Source organism: Balaenoptera borealis, assembly GCF_965194805.1.
Source record: "Balaenoptera borealis genome assembly, chromosome: 12".
Classification (NCBI taxonomy): domain Eukaryota; kingdom Metazoa; phylum Chordata; class Mammalia; order Artiodactyla; family Balaenopteridae; genus Balaenoptera; species Balaenoptera borealis.
This window is the reverse complement of record NC_138869.1, coordinates 11,949,710-11,968,625: the sequence shown is the minus strand read 5'-3', so window position 1 is coordinate 11,968,625 and position 18,916 is coordinate 11,949,710. Positions and strand designations below refer to the sequence as shown.

The 18,916-nt window shown below is 44.0% G+C and overlaps 1 protein-coding gene across 6 annotated transcripts in view; it reads right to left on the bottom strand.

Annotated features, from left to right (window-relative positions):
* Positions 1-18,916, bottom strand: part of SRGAP3 (SLIT-ROBO Rho GTPase activating protein 3) — a 274,178-nt gene that overhangs the window by 14,394 nt on the left and 240,868 nt on the right. For 5 of the 6 annotated variants that reach the window (XM_082344358.1, XM_082344359.1, XM_082344360.1 and 2 more), the window contains 3 exons: positions 18,453-18,558; positions 18,025-18,252; positions 15,100-15,179 (listed from right to left, as the gene is read on the bottom strand). In XM_082344358.1, coding sequence (XP_082200484.1) covers positions 15,100-15,179; positions 18,025-18,252; positions 18,453-18,558 — 414 coding nt within the window. Of the gene's footprint in view, positions 1-15,099; positions 15,180-18,024; positions 18,253-18,452; positions 18,559-18,916 lie in introns of those variants that run through there. The other variant, XR_014232057.1, reaches the window with a different exon arrangement.

Genomic DNA, 18,916 nt, shown 5'->3' with positions numbered 1-18,916 from the left:
ATAAAGAAGATTGGTGTATATAAACAATGGAAAATTATTCAGCCATAAAAAAAGAAGGAAATCCTGCCATTTGCAACAACGTGAATGGACCTTGAAGGCGTTATGCTAAGTAAACTAAGTCAGACAGAAGAAGACAAATAGTGTATGATCTCACTTGTATGTGGAATCTGAAATCCAAAACAAACCAAACTCATTGATACAGAGAACAGACTGGTGGTTGCCAGAGGTGGTGGTGGACGAAATGGGTGAAGGGAGTCAAAAGGTACAAACTCCCAGTGATAAGTAAATCATAGGATGTAATATACAGCACTGTGACTATAAATTGTGCTATATATTTGAAACTTACTAAGAGAGTAGGTCTTAAAAGTTCTCATCATAAGAAAAAAAAAAGTAACTATATGTGGTGATGAATGTTAAACCTGACTTATTGTGGTGATCATTTCATAATATGTACATACATCGAATCATTATGCTATACACCTGATACTAATGAACTGTTATATATCAATTATATCTAAAAAAAGAAAGACACGAGACTTCAATACATTAAAAAAAAAAGAGAGATGCGTGAAAGTGCTCAGCATAGCACAGACATACAATACGTTAGGTATTCAGGTGATAGTGACTCTTGTGATTATGATTATAATTACTAATGGCTTTAGCTTATGGGGTGGGTCTAGACAAAGAAATCTGAGTTGCAGAGAATTTAAGTGTTTTGCTCAAGACCATGCAGCTAGTGATCTTTGGGAAGGAGACTTTTGGGGGAGGAGGACAGTTACGCCTATGATTTATTTAACCTGTGTTATAGCTTGTACCCTGAGAGGTGAAAATGGGTAGAAAACAGTAGAAAATGGGTCATGTATAAGTGTTAATGTATCTGTATTTTAAAGCAAGCACAAAGATGTTTAATATTATAAAGAAAATACATATATATATATATATATATATATATATATATACACACCTATATAGATAGACAGATCTATTAAATTCTAATAAACAAAAGAGTAACAAAGGTGGCCCCTGCTCTCTCTATCCTGCAGACACCTTCCCTGTGCTGAGCATCCACGGGACTGTCTCTTCTGTCCTCGTGGATTATCTTGATTCTGTCCACGCAGCCTGTCCACCTGTCCATCATGGAGTTTTACACAGGTAAAAAGTGGCAAAGCCACGATACCTGGCTTTGCCACTTTTTACCTGTGTGACCTTGAACAACTTAGTTCTCTTTTCTAAGCCTCCGTTTCCTCATCTGTAAAATGGGAATGATAATAATAGTACCTACCTTATAGGGTTGTCATAGGATTAAACAAGTTATTACACATGAAGTGCTTGTAACGGTGCCTGGCACACAATTAGCTTCATATGAGAGTTAGTTGTTGTTGTTACCAGAGCTAATGACTCCTAAGGGCCATGAGCAGCATGGAAATCATCTCTCCCTGTTAATCCCCAACCCACGCATGCACACTAGGACTCCTCTCTGTGAGCAGGTGGCTCAAGAAGACTGGGCCAGTGCCCCCATGAGATGCAGTGGCCTCTTGGTGGACCCAGCCTTCAGTGCCTGGGACAGCCTTCTGCAGACAGCAGGCCTCTGACAGTTAAGTCAGCATTCCCCAGCTGGCTCCCTGACAAATGTCTTTACATGCTGTTCTGACATAGTTGATGCAAAATGACAGCCCAGATAAATGGGTCAAATGAACTCAGATCTGGACTCAGAGTCACCTTCTCAGTAAAATGGAGAGATCTCCATACTTCTTTCCGCTGCATCTTTGACTGTCATGCCAGCCATGCGTTAGCACCACCTGGTGACCTGTGTGTCTGCCTAGCTACAGAGACAGAAAGGCCGGAGGGTTCTGCAAGCCCATGAGCTGAACCCCATGGTCTGCGTGCTCTCGGGTTTGACCCCAAGGGCTTCCTCTGATCCCACCCTCCGTAACGCTGAAGGAGCCAACCCGGGCAGAGGCTTGCTCATTTCCAGAGGCTCCAGCAGTCACTGGTGGTGGTCTGGAGTGGCGGGTGGAGGGGCGAGGAAAAGTGGAAAATGTAAGGGGGAGAAAAGAAGAAAAGCTGAGGAGCAGAGCTGAGCTGCAAGCTGAGAGAGAGCTCGTGTGTTTGCAGATGTCACTATGTAATCGTGTGGGGTAGAAACAGTGATAATAGCTACCATTTATTAGGAAGTCTATTATTTGGGTTTTTCACACCTAAAATAGAACATGTGATTCTCCCTCTTACCACTCTCCCACACACCCCTCCCCAAGCTTACTTCATTCCCTCATCTTCCCCATCTTAGGAAACAGAGCCACCATCTGCCCTGCTCAGGCCGAAGCCCTGCTCTTGGGCAATGCATATCTAATCCATCGGCAGCTCCTTCAAATTTTCCCCTGAATCTGACCAGCCTCACCACCTCCACTGCCACCCCCCTGGTCCAGACCACCACTGTCCCTCTACCTGGCCTCCTTGCTTTCATTCTTGCTTGCATTTCTCCCCACAGCAGCCAGAGGGATCTTTTAAAGTCATAAATTAGATCATGAAACTCTCTTGTTCAAATCCCTCTGAAGGCTTCCCATTGTGTTTAGAACAAAACACAAATGTCTCCTCACAACTTATGAGGCCCTCCATGCTCTGGGCCCTGGAGACCTCGGTGGCCTTGTCTCTGACTACTCTCTCCTTCCCTCAGTCTGCTCCAGCCTCACTAGTCTTCCTGATGTTTCTCCGCCAACATTGCATTATGATATTTTTCAAACACAAAGTAAAGTTAAAAGACTTTTACGGTGAATATTCATATACCTACCACCTAAATGCTACTATTAACATTTTACTATACTAACATTAGCATATATCTATCTGTCCATCCCTCTATTTATCCATCCATCTAATTTTTTTTTTTTAATTTTATTTATTTATTTATTTATTTTTGGCCGTGTTGGGTCTTCGTTTCTGTGTGAGGGCTTTCTCCAGTTCCGGCGAGCGGGGGCCACTCTTCATCGCGGTGCGCGGGCCTCTCACTGTCGCGGCCTCTCCCGTTGTGGAGCACAGGCTCCAGACGCGCAGGCTCAGTAGTTGTGGCTCACAGGCCTAGCCGCTCTGCGGCACGTGGGATCTTCCCAGACTAGGGCTCAAACCCATGTCTCCTGCATTGGCAGGCAGATTCTTAACCACTGCACCACCAGGGAAGCCCTAATTTTTTTTAAAAATTTATTTATTTATTTATGGCTGCGTTGGGTCTTCGTTTCTGTGCGAGGGCTTTCTCCAGTTGCGGCGAGCGGGGGCCACTCTTCATCGCGGTGCGCGGGCCTCTCACTGTCGCGGCCTCTCCCGTTGCGGAGCACAGGCTCCAGACGTGCAGGCTCAGTTAATTGTGGTGCACGGGCTTAGTTGCTCCGTGGCATGTGGGATCTTCCCAGACCAGGGCTCGAACCCGTGTCTCCTGCATTGGCAGGCAGATTCTTAACCACTGCGCCACCAGGGAAGCACCATCCATCTAATTTTTTAATGAAGTTTAAAGTAAGTTGCAGACATCAGTACACTTTACCCCTAAAAACTACAGTATAAATATTCACAGAGCCTTCTTAATGCTTTTAAAACATGCCAAGTATTCCTGCCACAGGGCCTTTGCACTTGTTATTGCCTCTCCTTGGGATATTTTCTTCCCAGATATTTGCACTCATTCACATTTCACAAATATTTACTGACCACTGTGTGCCATTTTCTCATTTCTTTCAGATCTGTACCCAAATGCCAATGCCTCAGCAAGACCTTTCCTGGCCACCCTTCACTAACTACAAAAGCACCAACTTCAGATCACTCTTGCTTTATTCTTCTTCATAGATCAGATCAAAACCTGAACTTTTGTGTGTGTGTGTGTGTGTGCACAAATGTGTAGTTTCCAAATTTGTTTACTGCTGATCTTTCCTATTAAAATGTGAGCTCCATTAGACAGGGATTTTATTTTATTTCCTGCTACTTTTCCACTTTTACAACAGTCCCTGGGATGAGTAGGCACTCAATACATACTTGTTACTTGCATGAACAAATTAAGCTTTTACCATGTGCCAAGGGTTCTACTTATGTTATTACATGTAAGTGATATCCTCACAACAGTATCTGCACACTATCCTCATTTTACAGGTGAGGAAACTGAGGTTGAGGTGAAATGATCTGTCACACAAGGGGCGAGTCACATAAGTAGAGAGTGATGAGCTGAGATCTAAGCCCAGGTCCCAGATATCATTAACAGAGCCTTCTTGATGTTTTTAAAACACAATATGCTTATTCCTGCTACACGGCCTTTACACGGACACAGTGTAAATATGCATATACATATATACCATACTGTATGACTGGCATTCAATTTGACTCCTGCTTATGGAGAGGCTGGTTAGGCCAGGTAGGTGCCCCACGGACCCTACAGGGAGTGAAGAAATACAGAGGCCATTCCTGAGCTAAAGAAGGGGTTGAAGGCTGTCCCCGTAGAGGCCCGGCTGGAGTCACACTTTAGAAAAGTCACTCCAGAAGCAGAGCAGTTGCAGAGTTGGGAAAGGACTGGAGGGGAGAGGCTGGAGGCAGGAGCAGTTCAGCGGCGGTTACAAGAGTCCAGGGCCTGACGTGGAGATGAAAAGACAGACTGGAGCTTCGCTTTCATTTCAGAAACTGAAGACTGGAGATTTTGCAAATCCCATACTCGTTACCCTTCTCTACTTATCACGCAAGAGGAACCGCAAATGCCCCTCTCTAATGATGCCACAACAGAGGACCCTTTTAGGTCACGGGAGAGCAGACGGCTCTGTCCCTCTCAAACCACCTCACTGCCCCATCCACCCTACACCCCCACACACTGTCTCTGCTCTTTTAAGAGAGAATCCTAATCTCATCAGGACCATTTATCAGAGGCCAGGGTCACCGTGTTAAAGGGTAGGAACGTGGCTGTGCCCTCTCTTCTCTCTCATCTTCCCTGCAACCAAAGTAATGAAATCACCTGGGGCCTGTCCACAGGGTCCTTCTTTTCTCCTCTGTTCACTCATGACCTTGGGTTCTTTCATTGCCTCTGGCTGCAGCACCAGCTAGTATTAAGACTTTGATCTTATTTAAGAGGATAGGAGAGTGATCAACCTGGCAGGACAGTGTGGGGAGATCTGCTGATCTACCCTTCAGTGAAACTTGTGAAAAATGCAAAAACAAGCAAACAAACAACCACTGAAAGCCTCTGGAAATGGTCCTACAGGCAAACAACAAATGAAGAAACATCTATTCAAGAAAATCTATGAAAATTCAGTAAGAAAAGTGAGAGTCTGTATAGTTTGAACTAAGACTACTCCCTCCCTCCACCAGCACCCCCAAGCTCAGGGAGGCAGACTCCACTTCAGACTCCTGTACCCGAATATAGGGCTTCCTCTCCCACCAAGCTTCCAGCAGGAGGGCTTTCTTCCCAGGAGGAGCAGGACATCAGTGTTTCTCCGCCTGCCCCCAGCTACCTGTTGCTGAGGCTAAGTCCCAGGTGAGTATGGTAGAGAGGTGAGGGCTCCTCATTCCACCCAACCTGCACTTACACAATAGAAGTTCTGCCTTGGGCACAGCACCAGTGAGAATATTCGGGCCCTGATCACCCTTACCCCACCTCATGAGGTGATGGTTCCTTGTGAGAAGAGGCAAGCTGAGAGGGCCTCAGGGTGCTGCCTTCCTCTCCACAAAAGCACTCAGCTCCTAGAATGCGGAGGTCACTCAGAAGCTTGCCATTGTCCTCACCCCCAGCTCCAGACCTCCACCTCAGAGATTTTGCCTGGGGGAAGAAGTAGGCTGTAAAACAGCTGCTAATCTCTTCCCAAAGGAATTGACTTCATTTGCAACACAGCTTGGAGAATTTCAGGCCTAAGGGTGCTCTCAAGAACAGTGGAGATTGTGGTGAAAGGCAACTGGGGGCAGGTTCACAGATTTAATGTAGATACAGCCCAGATTGTAGGCCAACTATTTTGGAAGAGATAACCAGAGAATAAGACAGCTGAGAGGAGCCCTCTTAGGGTCAAAACAAATACCAAACAATGACCTCAGAAACTATTCCTTCAAAGGAGACAGAGTTCGATTGGATTGGTTTGTAGAAAAATTTATGACTGAGGACACTGTTAATATTTACAATAGCCAGGACATATATGAAGTTCATTCTCAGAGTTAGGACATATATATGGTAGACCCTAGAGCAACCACTAAAAAATAACTCAAAAATATAGTTAAATACAGTTTAAAAATCATTTAAAAATTAAAATACTACATTAGAAAATACTTAATGCAAAAGAAAGTAGTAAAGAAGAAATAAAGGAACAAAAAACCATGAAACATAGAAAACAAAAAAGGAAAATGTCAGGCAAAAATCCAACTTTGTCAATAATAACATTAAATGTGAATGGATTAAACAATCCAATTAAAATGCAGAGACTGTCAGACTAGATAAAATAACAGGATCCAACTATATGATGTCTATAGGAGACATCTTTAGATTCAAAGATACAATTAGAGTGAAAGTAAAACGATGGGGAAACTATATTATGCAAACTACAACCACAGGAAATCTAGAGTGGCTATCCTAATATCAGACTACACAGGCTTTAACACAAAAAAATTACTGGAAATAAAAAGGTACATTTTATAATGACAAAAGGTTCAATCCATTAGGAAGATATAACAATGATAAATATAATGCATCTAATAATAGAGCAGCAAAATATATGAAGCAAATAATGTCAGAAATGAAGGGAAAAACAGATAATTCAAAAAAATAATAATTGGAGACCTCAACACCCTACTTCCAGTAAGGAACAGAACAACTAGACACAAGATCAACAAAGAAACAGAAAATCTAACATTATAAACCAAGTACACCTAACATACATCTATAGAATGCACCACCCAACAACAAGAGAACTTACATTCTTCTCAAGTGCACATGGAACATTCCTTAGGATATGCCATATTCTGGGCCATAAAGCAAACTTCAGGTAATTTAAAAGAATATAAATAATACAAAGTATTTTCTCCAATCACAATAGAATGAAACTACTGATTTCTCAATAGTAGGAAACTCAAAATTATGAAGAATTGAACAACGTCCTCCTAAATAACCAATGGTCAAAGAAAACATCAAAAGGGACATCAGAAAATACTTTGAGATGAATGAAAATGAAGACACAACATACCAAAATGTATGAGATGCAGCTAAAGCAGTACTTAGAAATTTATAGCTGTAAACGCCTGTATTAAGAAAAAGTAGAGCTCAAGTCAATAGCTTAAACTTCCACTGTAAGTCACTGGAAAAAGGAAGAGCAAAATATACCTAAAGCAAGGAAGGAAATAATAAAGACTAGAGTAGAAATTAATGAAATAGAGAATAGATAAATTATAGAGAAGGTCAATTAAACCAAAGCCTGGTTCTTTAAAAAGATAAAATTGACAAGCCTTTAGCTACAATGACCAAGAAAAAAAGAGAAGACTCAAATCACTAGAATCAGAAATGAAAAAGGGACATTATGACCAACCTTACGGAAAGAAAAAAGGATTATAAAGCAATATTGTGAACATCTGTATGCCAGTAAACTGAATAAGTTAGATGAAATGAACAAATTCCTACAAAGACACAAACTACTGAAACTAACTTAAGAAAAAATAGGAAATCTGAATAGACCTATAACAAATAAAGAGATTGAATCAGTTTAAAAAAAAACAAGACCAAACTACCCACCCGCAAAGAAATGCCTAGGCCCAGACAGTTTTGCTGCTAAATTAGACCAAACATTTAAAGAATTAATAACTATTCTTCACAAACTCTTTCAAAAACTAGAAGAGGAGGAAACGCTTCCCAACTCATTTTATGAGGTCAGTATTAACCTTGTACCCAAATCAGACAAAGACATCGCAAGAAAACTATAGACCAATATCTCATGAATATGTGTGCAAAAATCTTCAACAAAATACTAGAAAACTGAATTCAGTAGCATATAAAAAGAATTTTGTGCCACACCCAAGTGGAATTTATCCAAGGAATGCAAAATTGGTTTAACATCCCCCCCATCAATTAATATAATATATCAATCAATAGAATAAAAAAACAAAAAAATCACAACATCATCTCAGTAGGTGAAGAAAAAGCATTTGGCAAAAGCCAACATGATAAAAACACTCAGCAAACCAGGAACAGAAGGGATCTTCTTCAACCTGATAAATGGCATCTATGACAAACCTACAACTAACATCATACTTAACAGTGAAATGCTGGATGCTTTCCCCCTCAGGTCAGGTGCAAGGCAAGGATGTCCATTCTCATCTCTTGTAATCAACACTGTACTGGTGGTTCTAGCCAGGGCAATTGGGCAAAGAAAAGAAATAAAAAGCACCCAGATTGGAAAAGAAGAAGTAAAACTATGTCTATTCACAGATGCTATGATCTTGTATATAGAAAATCATAAGGAACTCACTAAAAACTATTTGAATGAATGAACAAGTTCAGCAAGGTTGCAGGCTACAAGAACAATATATTACAAGGTTGCAGGCTACAAGAACAATATATTAAAATCAATTGTATTTCTATACACTTGTAATGAACAATTCAACATGAAATTAAGTATACAATTCCATCTACATTAGCATCAAAAAGAATAAAATACTGAGGAATAAATTTAACAAAAGAAGTGCAAAACTCATATTCTGAAAACTACAAATTATTGTTGAAAGAAATTAAATATGATATAAAAAATTCGAAAACATCCTATGTTCATGGGTCAGAGACATAGCACTTAAGATGACAACACTCCCAAATTGGTGTACAAATCCAACGCAATCACCATCAGAACCCCAGCTGACTTCATTGTAGAAACTGATAAGCTGATTCTAAAATTCATACGGAATTGCAAAGAACCCAGTATAGCCAAAAAAATCTTGAAAAAGAAGAACAAAGTTAAAGGACTCACACTTACCAATTTTGAAACACACTACAAAGCAACAGTAATCAAGACAATATTGTACTGGCACAAGGATACACATACAGATCAGTGGAATAGAATTGAGAGTCCAGAAATCTATGGCCAGATGATTTTTTACAAGGGGGCCAAGATCATTCAATGGGGTAAAGGATAATATTTTCAATTTATGATGCTGGGACTGCATAGCTATACAGAAAGGAATGATCACACCATATACAAAAATTAACTCAAAATGAATCAAAATGGATTACCTAAGCACAAAACCTAAAACTATAAAACTCTTAGATGAAAACAAAGGGTAAATCTTCATAAACTTGAATATGGCAAAGGATTCTTAGATATAACACCAAAAACATGACCAACAAAAGAAAAAGTTGATGAATTGGATTTTATCGAAGTTAAAAACTTTGGCGCTTCAAAGGACACCATCAAGAAAGCAAAAAGACAACCCACAGAATATGTGTGCAAATCATATATCTGATAAGGGACTTATGTCTAGAACATAGAAAGAGCTCTTACAACTCAATAATAAAAACACAAATAACCAAAGTTTTAACTGGGCAAAGGATCTGAAGAGACATTTCTCCAGCGAAGTTATACAAATGACCAATAAGCACAGGAAAAGATGCTCAGCATCACTAGTCATGAGAGAAATGCAAATCAAGGCCTCAACGAGATACCACAGCACACCCACTAAGATGGTTATAATCAAAGAGTCAGATAATAACAAGTATTGACAAGGATGTGGAGAAATTGGAACCCCCATACACTGCTAGTAGTAATATAAAATGGTACAGTCACTTTGGAAAGCACTCTGGCAGTTCCTTAAATGATTAAACATAGAGCTACTGTATGACCCAGCAATTCCACTCCTAGGTATGTAACCAAGAGAAATGGAAACATATGGCTGCACAAAAGTTGTATACAAATGTTTACAGCAGCAATATTCATAATAGCCAAAAAGTGGAAACAACCCAAATGACTATCTACTGACAAATGGATAAACAAAACATGGTCTGTCCACACAATGGGATAGTATTCAGCCATAGAAAGGAATGAATTCCAGATTCATGCTACAACAGGAATGAACCTTGAAAACATCATGCTAAGTGAAAGAAGCCATATACAAAGGCCACATATGGCATGATTTCATTATATGAAATGTCTGGAATAGATAAACACATAGAGACAGAAAGTAGATTAGTGGTTGCTTAGGGTTGGGGAGAAATGTGGGAGGGAAAGGAGAGTACGGGATGAGAGCTAAGGCCATGGGGGTCCTTTCGATGGTGATGAAAATGTTCAAAAATTGACTGTGGTGATGATTGCACGTATCTGTGAATATATTAAACACCACTGAATTGTACACTTTAAATGGGTGAACTGTATGGTATGTGAATTATATCTCGTTAAAATGGTTAAAATAAAAGAGGCAGTGAGATTCCTACCCAGGTTTCAGGCCTAAGCACGTGGTGCTGGCCAGTTTACCATCCCTGCACTAGCGGTGAGGAAATAATGACGTGACCACTGTTCTCGTTTTTCTATTGTCTTTATTTCTTACAGGGCAGGGTGGCCATCATTGAGGCAGAATTGGGCTTTCACGTGTAAACTGACTGAAATACCATTTTAATACCCTCAAAACCTTGCCTAATACATACAATATGGATGAATCTCTAAACATTATGCCGAGTGGAAGAAGACAGAGCAGAAAGACTCTCTTCACAATTCTATTTATATGAAGTTCTAGAACAGGCAACACTAATCTCTGGTGGAAAACAATCACATCAGTGGTTGCTTCTTGGGCTTTTGGGGCAGGGACTGAGTGGGAAAGGGCATGAAGGAACATTCTGGGGTATTGGAAATATTCTGTTTCTTGAGAGGGGTTTGAGTTATGCAAATTTTTTGCATTTATAAAAACTCATGGAATGAAACACTTAAAATTTATGCATTTCAGTGTTGCAATTTTACTTTAAAAAAAGAACCATGAACAATACTGGCCCTTTTTAATGATTTGCTTGCTGAAGTGTCTGGGGGAGACATTCAGTGATGACTGAAACTTACTTTGAAGTGTGTTAAAAATAAGATGGAGGGACTTCCCTGGTGGCGCAGTGGTTAGGAATCCACCTGCCAATGCAGGGGACACGGGGTCGAGCCCTAGTTCAGGAGGATTCCACATGCTGCGGAGCAACTAAGCCCATGTGCCACAACTACTGAGCCTGCGCTCTAGACCCCATGCGCCACAAGAGAAGCCACCGCAATGAGAAGCCCGCGCACCGCAATGAAGAGGAGCCCCCGCTCACCGCAACTAGAGAAAGCCCGTGCGTAGTAACGAAGACCCAATGCAGCCAAAAATAAGTAAATCAATCAATTAATTAATTAACTAAAAACAAAATAAGATGGATTGACGGATGGGTAGACAGATACATGAAAAAGCAAATCAAGCAAAATGTTATCAACTGTAGAAACTAAGTGGTAGTTATACGGGTGTTCACTGTACAATTATCTTCAACTTTTCGGTGTGTTTGAAATTTTTTTATTAAAGAAGATACTGGGAACCAATATTTTAGAAACAAGTAAAAATCTTACCCTGATTTCTAGTCAATGCCTAGAACAATCTGATGAAAACTGTGGACCTCTTCTCAGAGGCACACGTTCCTATAGAAATAAAATTTTGCCTGTAATGGGCCTCCTAAAGCCCATTTATGGATACCTGATGTGTGCAAAGAGTTAGTGGTTTAATGGCTTTCTAGATGTAGATGATGTGCAAGGAGTCAAGGGCAATTTGGCAAATTTGGGGAAAATATCAATGAAAGGATGATGGTGCACATTTTAACTATATGAGCACGTTTCTGTTACCAGTTTCAGTGGTTTCTTTGTCTGGCAGTCTGCTTCCTCATTTAGCATTGTATTAAAAAAGTTGCTACTGACTGGCTGCCTTAATGTTTTCATTGTTTACTTCCCACAATCAAGGGTTCTTAGCCTAACCATCGTTTCTTCATAAGTCTTGGAGACAGGAAGAGCAAGCACAAATGGATTTTCCACACTCACACCCATGATGTGTTACAGACTCAAGACAGGGCAGCCGCCATCAGTTAGGTGCAGAATCTGCTGAGACAGCAAAGGCAGGAGATTCTCAAACAACTAACTTGTTCCTCCAATTCGGTCACTCACTGGGTGACCCATCGAATACAAGGACATGGATTCGTGGTGTTATGGCCGATTTGACCTTTGAAGGGCTGGGCTCCGTTCATACAGGGTATTTTCAAGAGAAACGAAGATACCAATGGATCCCCTACATGAAACGTCTTAGAGGAAAGCAGGTAAGAAATCAGGCAGTTAGGCTGCCAATAAATAGTTACATCAATAAAATTCTTTGGACTCGGTTTCTTTATCAGGATCAGGAAAGATTTACACTGGATACAGAGTCAGTTAATGCTTCCTAGCCACCTAGTGGTCCCAAGCACTGTGCTAAGCTCTTTCATGTACGTCACCTCATTTTAACCTAGACCACAATTCTCTTGCTGCTGTCATTCCCATTTTACAGATAAGGAGACCAAGGCCAGAGGTTATGTGGCTTATCAAAGATCACATGGCCATAAAGGTCTCGAGTCCAGTGCCCCCTTGACCACTCCTGTAGCTCAACATTTCTATGACTGTTTCAGCTGGAGTTGGCATGAATGTAAACATTTGAAAATGCAATTAGTTTTTCTCCAGAGAACGTCCATGACTCAGCACCCACACCAACACACAGGTTACAGTGAGAGCCTTCCCTGAACTGGCTCTCCCGGGGAGGACCACTGTCCTTCCAGGACAATTCTTCCTACCTTTGTCATTCTCAGAAACCAGCAGCATGACAAAGAACAATAGGGGCAGGATCTCCTGGAGAAGCAGACGCGAAGCTCTGATCTATCCCCTTCCAGGGACCTGTGTGCCTCTGCTCTGAGGGGTCGAGGCAGCATGTTCTGGGGGTTTTCTTGGCGGGGGTGAAGCCTGCCAGGTGTGTCCTGTGGCAGCAAGCCCTGTGCTCTCTGGCCTTCCCCCTCCTCAGTCCTGATGCCCACAGCACCTTCCAGCCCCCAGTGAGGAGCTGTGGGGAAACACAGCAGCTGCAGGGTGACTGACAGCGACCTCAGCCCCCCGAAAGTGGGTCCCCCAGGAAGGCTGCAAGGCTCCTCAGGGGGCACCTGATCCGCTTCCTCACAGACGTGTCTGCCTCCACCAGCAGCCCCCACAGGTCTTAATGCTGAAAAATCATCTATCTTGTTGGACAAGAGGTGTTTTCCACCAGTGGAAGAAGAGAGACTGAGAGCAAGATCTAGAACAAGAGCTGCGCATGCACACACACACACACACACACACACACACACACACACACACACACACACACGGGAATAAACAAGCAACAGATGGAGAGAATGAGAAGGGGGGCTGTTAAAAGTGACAGAGGAAGAGGGTGGACTGGAGGTGGTAGGAAAAGAGAGGAAAGGAAGGAAAGAGAAAAGCAAACCACTGCAAACAAGCAGAAGGTGGTAGCCTTCATATCTCAGAACAAAGGCTCTGCAGGACACTCTCCTCAGCTCAGGATGACTTCAGCCTCTGAGGATTCTGGCAGAGCTGAACACTGTGCCTAGATGTGCTTTCCTGCCCTGGGACCCAGGTCCGACCCATCAGCTCCCTCTCGGGCCACAGTGACTGGTTCTCGCCTGGGTGCGTGACTCAAGGCAATGCAGTGAGACTTCATCCCAGCAGCTTTCTTGGAACCATTTTGAAAAGGAAGCTCTTTTCCACTGGGACTTTGGGTAAAAGGATGAGGAAAGCCTGAAGTTGCCAGAGACCACCACATCGGGAGATCCTACCTGAGGAGGAAGCCAACACAGAGGGAAGCAGAACAGCAAGGTGGAGACACATTCCTGACAAGCTCTACTAAGCTCCTGGATCCAGCTGTGCCTGAAGCCATGCCTACCCTGGGACTTTCAAGTATATGATCTGAATCCCTTTTAGGCTTAAGTCAGTTTGAGCTGGGGGTTCTGTGGCTGGAAACTGAAATAGTCCCACTAGAATATGAAAACCCACCTATTAGTCTTGCCTCTTATGCCAACTCCAAGAAACCTCACCTGAGGGCATACCCAGCTCTCCTGACAAAAATGGTGGCCAACAGGGCCTGGGACTGTCCCACAAGACAAACACAAAGGCCAATAAGAGAACTGCTGAATAATGATTTTTTAAAAGTGAGACTATCACAGGGAGAAAGGAGGGCTGTGCTCAGTCAGCATAGGGAGGTGTTGTGACTCTCAGGCCCTCGGCACCTGTGCTTGCATGGGCCCCTTCCTCCATTAAAAGAAATGTCAAAAATTATATCTTACAACTGTATTGTACAGAGATGAATATAATCCAGGCTCATATTCTCTTTTTTCTTATTATTAAAAAAAAATTAAAACATTTTCATGGGCTCTGAAAGCATCGTGGGCCCTGGGCACTGTGCCTGATCTGCCTAATGGAAATGCTGGCCCCAGGTCCGTATTATCCAGACTGCTTGTCTACACTGTCCAGGCTCCCTAGAGACAAACCTGATTTTATTTCCTTGTCTAGAGGGGTGGAAGGTCTGAGGAGTCCCGCAGAGCCCAGGCTGGCCTTTCTCTCTCTACCTGCTCACACTTCCCTGGGTCACCACCGTTTGGCCTCGCCTTCGGGGTACCCACTGCACTGGGTCACCCCTGTAGCCTGGCATTGCCACTCTGCATGGTGGGGAGCTGCTCTCGACCTGTCAGGTGACAAGACCAGGAGCGCCTTGATGACCCATGTCTGGTTCATTGATGTGCCCCAGGTCCCAGCTCAGGCCGGGTGCAGAACAGACCCCCAGCAGGGGAGGGACAGAGGACAAAGCCTGCTTCCTACTTAGGAAACTCTCGTCACTTAGGATTTGCACTCAGGCCAGGCAGGACACAGAAGGGAAGGAGGCAAGCCGTGTGGGGATGCAGTGGACTGGAGGTCTTTCTGGGTCGCTGTCTGCTCCAGAGGATGACGTGCTGACTTGCAAAGCTGGGTGGGTGGGGGTTATGTGGGTCGGCCCAGCAGGTGGGCAGGCATGAGTCAGCAGGAGAGGCCCCAGGTGAGTTCCTCGCCCTGATTCCCCCTCACTCACCTTCATCACTGGTGTGAGGCTCGGTGCCATTGTCGTGGTCAACTTCGTCGATGGTCCCCGGCTCGCTGTGTGGGCTGTCACTGCAAGGAAACATGGGGAGGGGACTCCTGGGGGGCTTTGTACCTCACGCTGCCCTCAGCCTCCCACAAGCGCTGGCCTAGCCCACCTCTGTGCCTTGACCCAGATCAGGCCAGGCCCACTTCATCCCATTTTTTTCATCTGACCACCCACAGACCTTCCTACCAGAAAACCACTCCCAGCCCCCTCACCCATTGGGAAGATTCCCTGAATACCATCTCCCAACTGACCCCAGCCCTGAAATTTGCTGGGCTGTCTTCTTGGTAAAGGCTGTCAATGCCTAAGTGTTCTGTAAGATCTAGAAGGCAGTAAAACACCGACGTTCTTCCTCAGAAGGACCTCAGGCCAGAGCAGAAGGAACTCTGGAAGTACTGAGAGTCATCCGTCTGGCTTGGCTCCCTGCCTGTCTTACAGCAGAGGTGACAAGCTCAGCGAGGTGGGTGAAGCTCCCAAGGAGTGGGTTCCTCGGGGCTGCCTCATGGTGCTGCGTGCAAAATCCACATCAGCCCAGGTGGCGAGCAGGCTGGCAACCACGATGGGCTTAGTGGTAGAGTGAGTCCAGGACCATCAAATTCTGTCATTAATGCACTGGGATAATTTCATCAGCTGCTGCCCCCTCACTGGATTGTAAGCTTCTTGAGGCCAGGGTTCATTCACATAGTCAGCCAATCAGTTTGTTTTTACTCAAACCATTGATTGAGTCTTAATCTATGCCAGGCACGGTGCTAGGTAAGAGGGATGCATTGATGGGTAACGTGGACACAAACCCTGCCCTCAAGGGCTGAGAAACAGAAGTGCTACAAGTTGAAATGTGTTATATAGGCACAAATGAACAGAGACAAGAACAGGAGAGGGGACCTACATAGGGTGTCAAGGAAGGCTTCTTGGAGGTGACATTTACAATACCATTTAAAGGAATATGGACTTTATTATGAAAAATTCTCCTGGATAAGTTCCAGACTCTGCACAATGGCTTAAGACCTTTCATAACCTGGCTCCTGCTGGCCTGTGGGGCCTCCTCCCTCACCATTCTCTCGTCACATGCAACACTGCAGGCATACAGAACGCTTTTCATTTTATTGCATGCTCCAGGCCTAGCACATTCTTTGCCCGCTCTCACCTGGCTGACCCAGTTCATCCTTCAGGTCTCAGTCAAGTCACCGTGTTTCCTCCAGGAAGCCTTTCCTGACATCCCTACATTGGCTCCAGGGCCCCTACTCCTAGAACTGCCTGTTTCCTCCTCCCTGTCTCAGGGGTTACTCTTGGTCACGTTACATCCCTGCCCCTCAGCCCAGGGCCTGGCCCAGGACAGATGCTCAGTAACCATTTGGTGAATGAATGAATGTTGTCCACTGTTATGAGACCCTCAACCAAATCCTCCTTTTTGGCTTTGAAAACTCCTACAAAATTACCATGTAATAAATAGTTTTCCTTTCTCATGGGGCACAAATGGGATTAAGAAAAGTGTGGTTATTGTATGTAGTGCTTTGGTAAGTATGCTAAGATCTGTACGTGCCTTTCCAGAGCACTAATTATATATATTGCAGCAAGAAAAGAAAACTGGTAATGGCTGCAAAAGTGATAAAGTTGAAAAGCTTCTCTTTGTCTAAAAAGTGTGCTTGCTGGTTGTAGGATTTCTGTTACAGATCAGGGACAGACTGGCTCCAGGTGCCTCAGATGAGATTACAGAGCTGTGGCCCGGTGTTTCTACGCAGAGAAGTGTTGCAGAGAAACAAGGAGGCTGGAACGTTTCCCTTCTTTGAAGCCGCTGCCCAAATATGCCCACAGAACTAAAGCGAGGCAAGAGTCCAGGAACGCTCTGACAATCAAAAGACTAACTCCCCTGTAGGCATCTGGCTGAAAGCGGTGTGGGTAATACCTAAACATACAGCTGTGTGTTGTCCTGGATTGGGAAGAAAGAAAGAGTAGGAATTCTTTGGTTTTTGTCAGTTGGTGTTCTGAATTTTCTGTCTTAACAGAAATGTCCTATTTTCACCGTATTTTAAGGTCTTAGCCTGGGGAAGGTAGTCAGCCCTGAGTTTGATAAGATTCTAAAATATTTCTCCCAAGACCCAGTGTAGCACCAGGTACACAGAGGTGCCCAACTACCACTTGTTGGCCTGGCGTGGAGCTCTCAAAGAAAGTGAACAAACTTTGCCAAGAAAAGAGAACTCTACGTGGTAGGGGACAAGGGTGGGAAGTGTCATTCTCAGTTTAAGAGGCTGAGGTGGGGATTATCCACGCCCCTGCTGCCTGAGATGGGCTTGCAGCTCACCTGGCCAATGACAGCATTACATACATCTCCTAATCGATGTGATTAGTTCACCAGACCCAAGCCTCAGGAGGAGACATAATTCTTGGGCTTGTGTTAAAACATTTGGGAAGGAGAAGCTCTTTTTCCACTGGGGATGGCAAGAGAACAGGCTCTAAACTGGAGTTACCAGATGCCTCTTTGAAACTACCAAGGGAGAGGCTGCCTGAGAATGAAGCCAATGTAGAAGAAAGCAGCCAGGGGCTGGGAATTGCAGGACTGAGTCCTGATGATAATAGTTGAACCCCTGGATCCAGCTATACCTAAAGCCATGATCCCAGACTTTATTTAGTTAAAACTAAATTCCCAATTGGCTTAAGCCAGTTTGAGTTGTATTTCTGTCCTTTATAAACCAAGACAGTCTTGACTGATGCACCTATCCCTCGTATAAGGCTGGTGCGGAGCTCAAATGAGAAAATATATATGAGAGTACAGACTAAAAAGCAGTAAGAAAATCAAAGGTTTCTTACTGTTCTGGTTCAACAGTAACAACAACAACGATGATAATAATAATATTAAGAAGAATGGAATCTTACCAATATTCTTCCCCTCCAGCCATGCATTTTTCATACACAGGTCCCTCTAGCTCCCGGGGGCTGGGAAAGATGGCTTCATGATGGATGATGATGGTTTTGATGACTTCGTTGACGTGTGCCTGGCAGGACACAGGGTCCTGCCCATCAGGGATGTGCATGAGGGTGGGCCCGAAGCAGATGGCCAGGTTGTAGGGATCCATCATGTTCTCGTCACTATATTGCGAGAGGCTACGAGAAAGGAGTACCCACAAGTCACCAGGGAAAGGTGAATCCTCCCCCGTGGTTTCTTTCTCTTGGGGGCTCTACTCAAGTTCAGGAGGGTCCCATGTTCTAGGAACAGTTGTACCTACAAACCTCAGGACACCCCCTCCCAAAGGAGGCCAGGGCTGAGTCAAAGAGGGCCCCCCCCCCTTGGCTGGGCAACTCACTGGTTGAGGAAAGCAAAGAGGTATCTCATGACCACGATGACCACGCGGGGAAGGGTGATGAGGATTTGTTGGATCTGGTGCACCCTCTCAGCTGGGTTCTCCAGTTCTGTAACATAAGGGGACTTTTCAGGGCGCCTTTCATCATCAGAGAGCCAAGTAGCTGACATCTGTGAGTCCCACCTGTGAGATCAGCCCATGTGGTTCAGGGGGAGGCATGTTTTTTGTTTTGTTTTAATTAATTAATTAATTTATTTATTTTTGGCTGCATTGGGTTTTCGTTGCTGCATGCAGGCTTTCTCTAGTTGTGGCGAGCAGGGGTTACTCTTTGTTGTGGTCTGCGGGCTTCTCATTGCAGTGGCTTCTCTTGTTGCAGAGCATGGGCTCTAGGCGCAAGGGCTTCAGTAGTTGTGGCTTGCGGGCTCTAGAGCGCAGGCTCGGTAGTTGTGGTGCACGGGCTTTGTTGC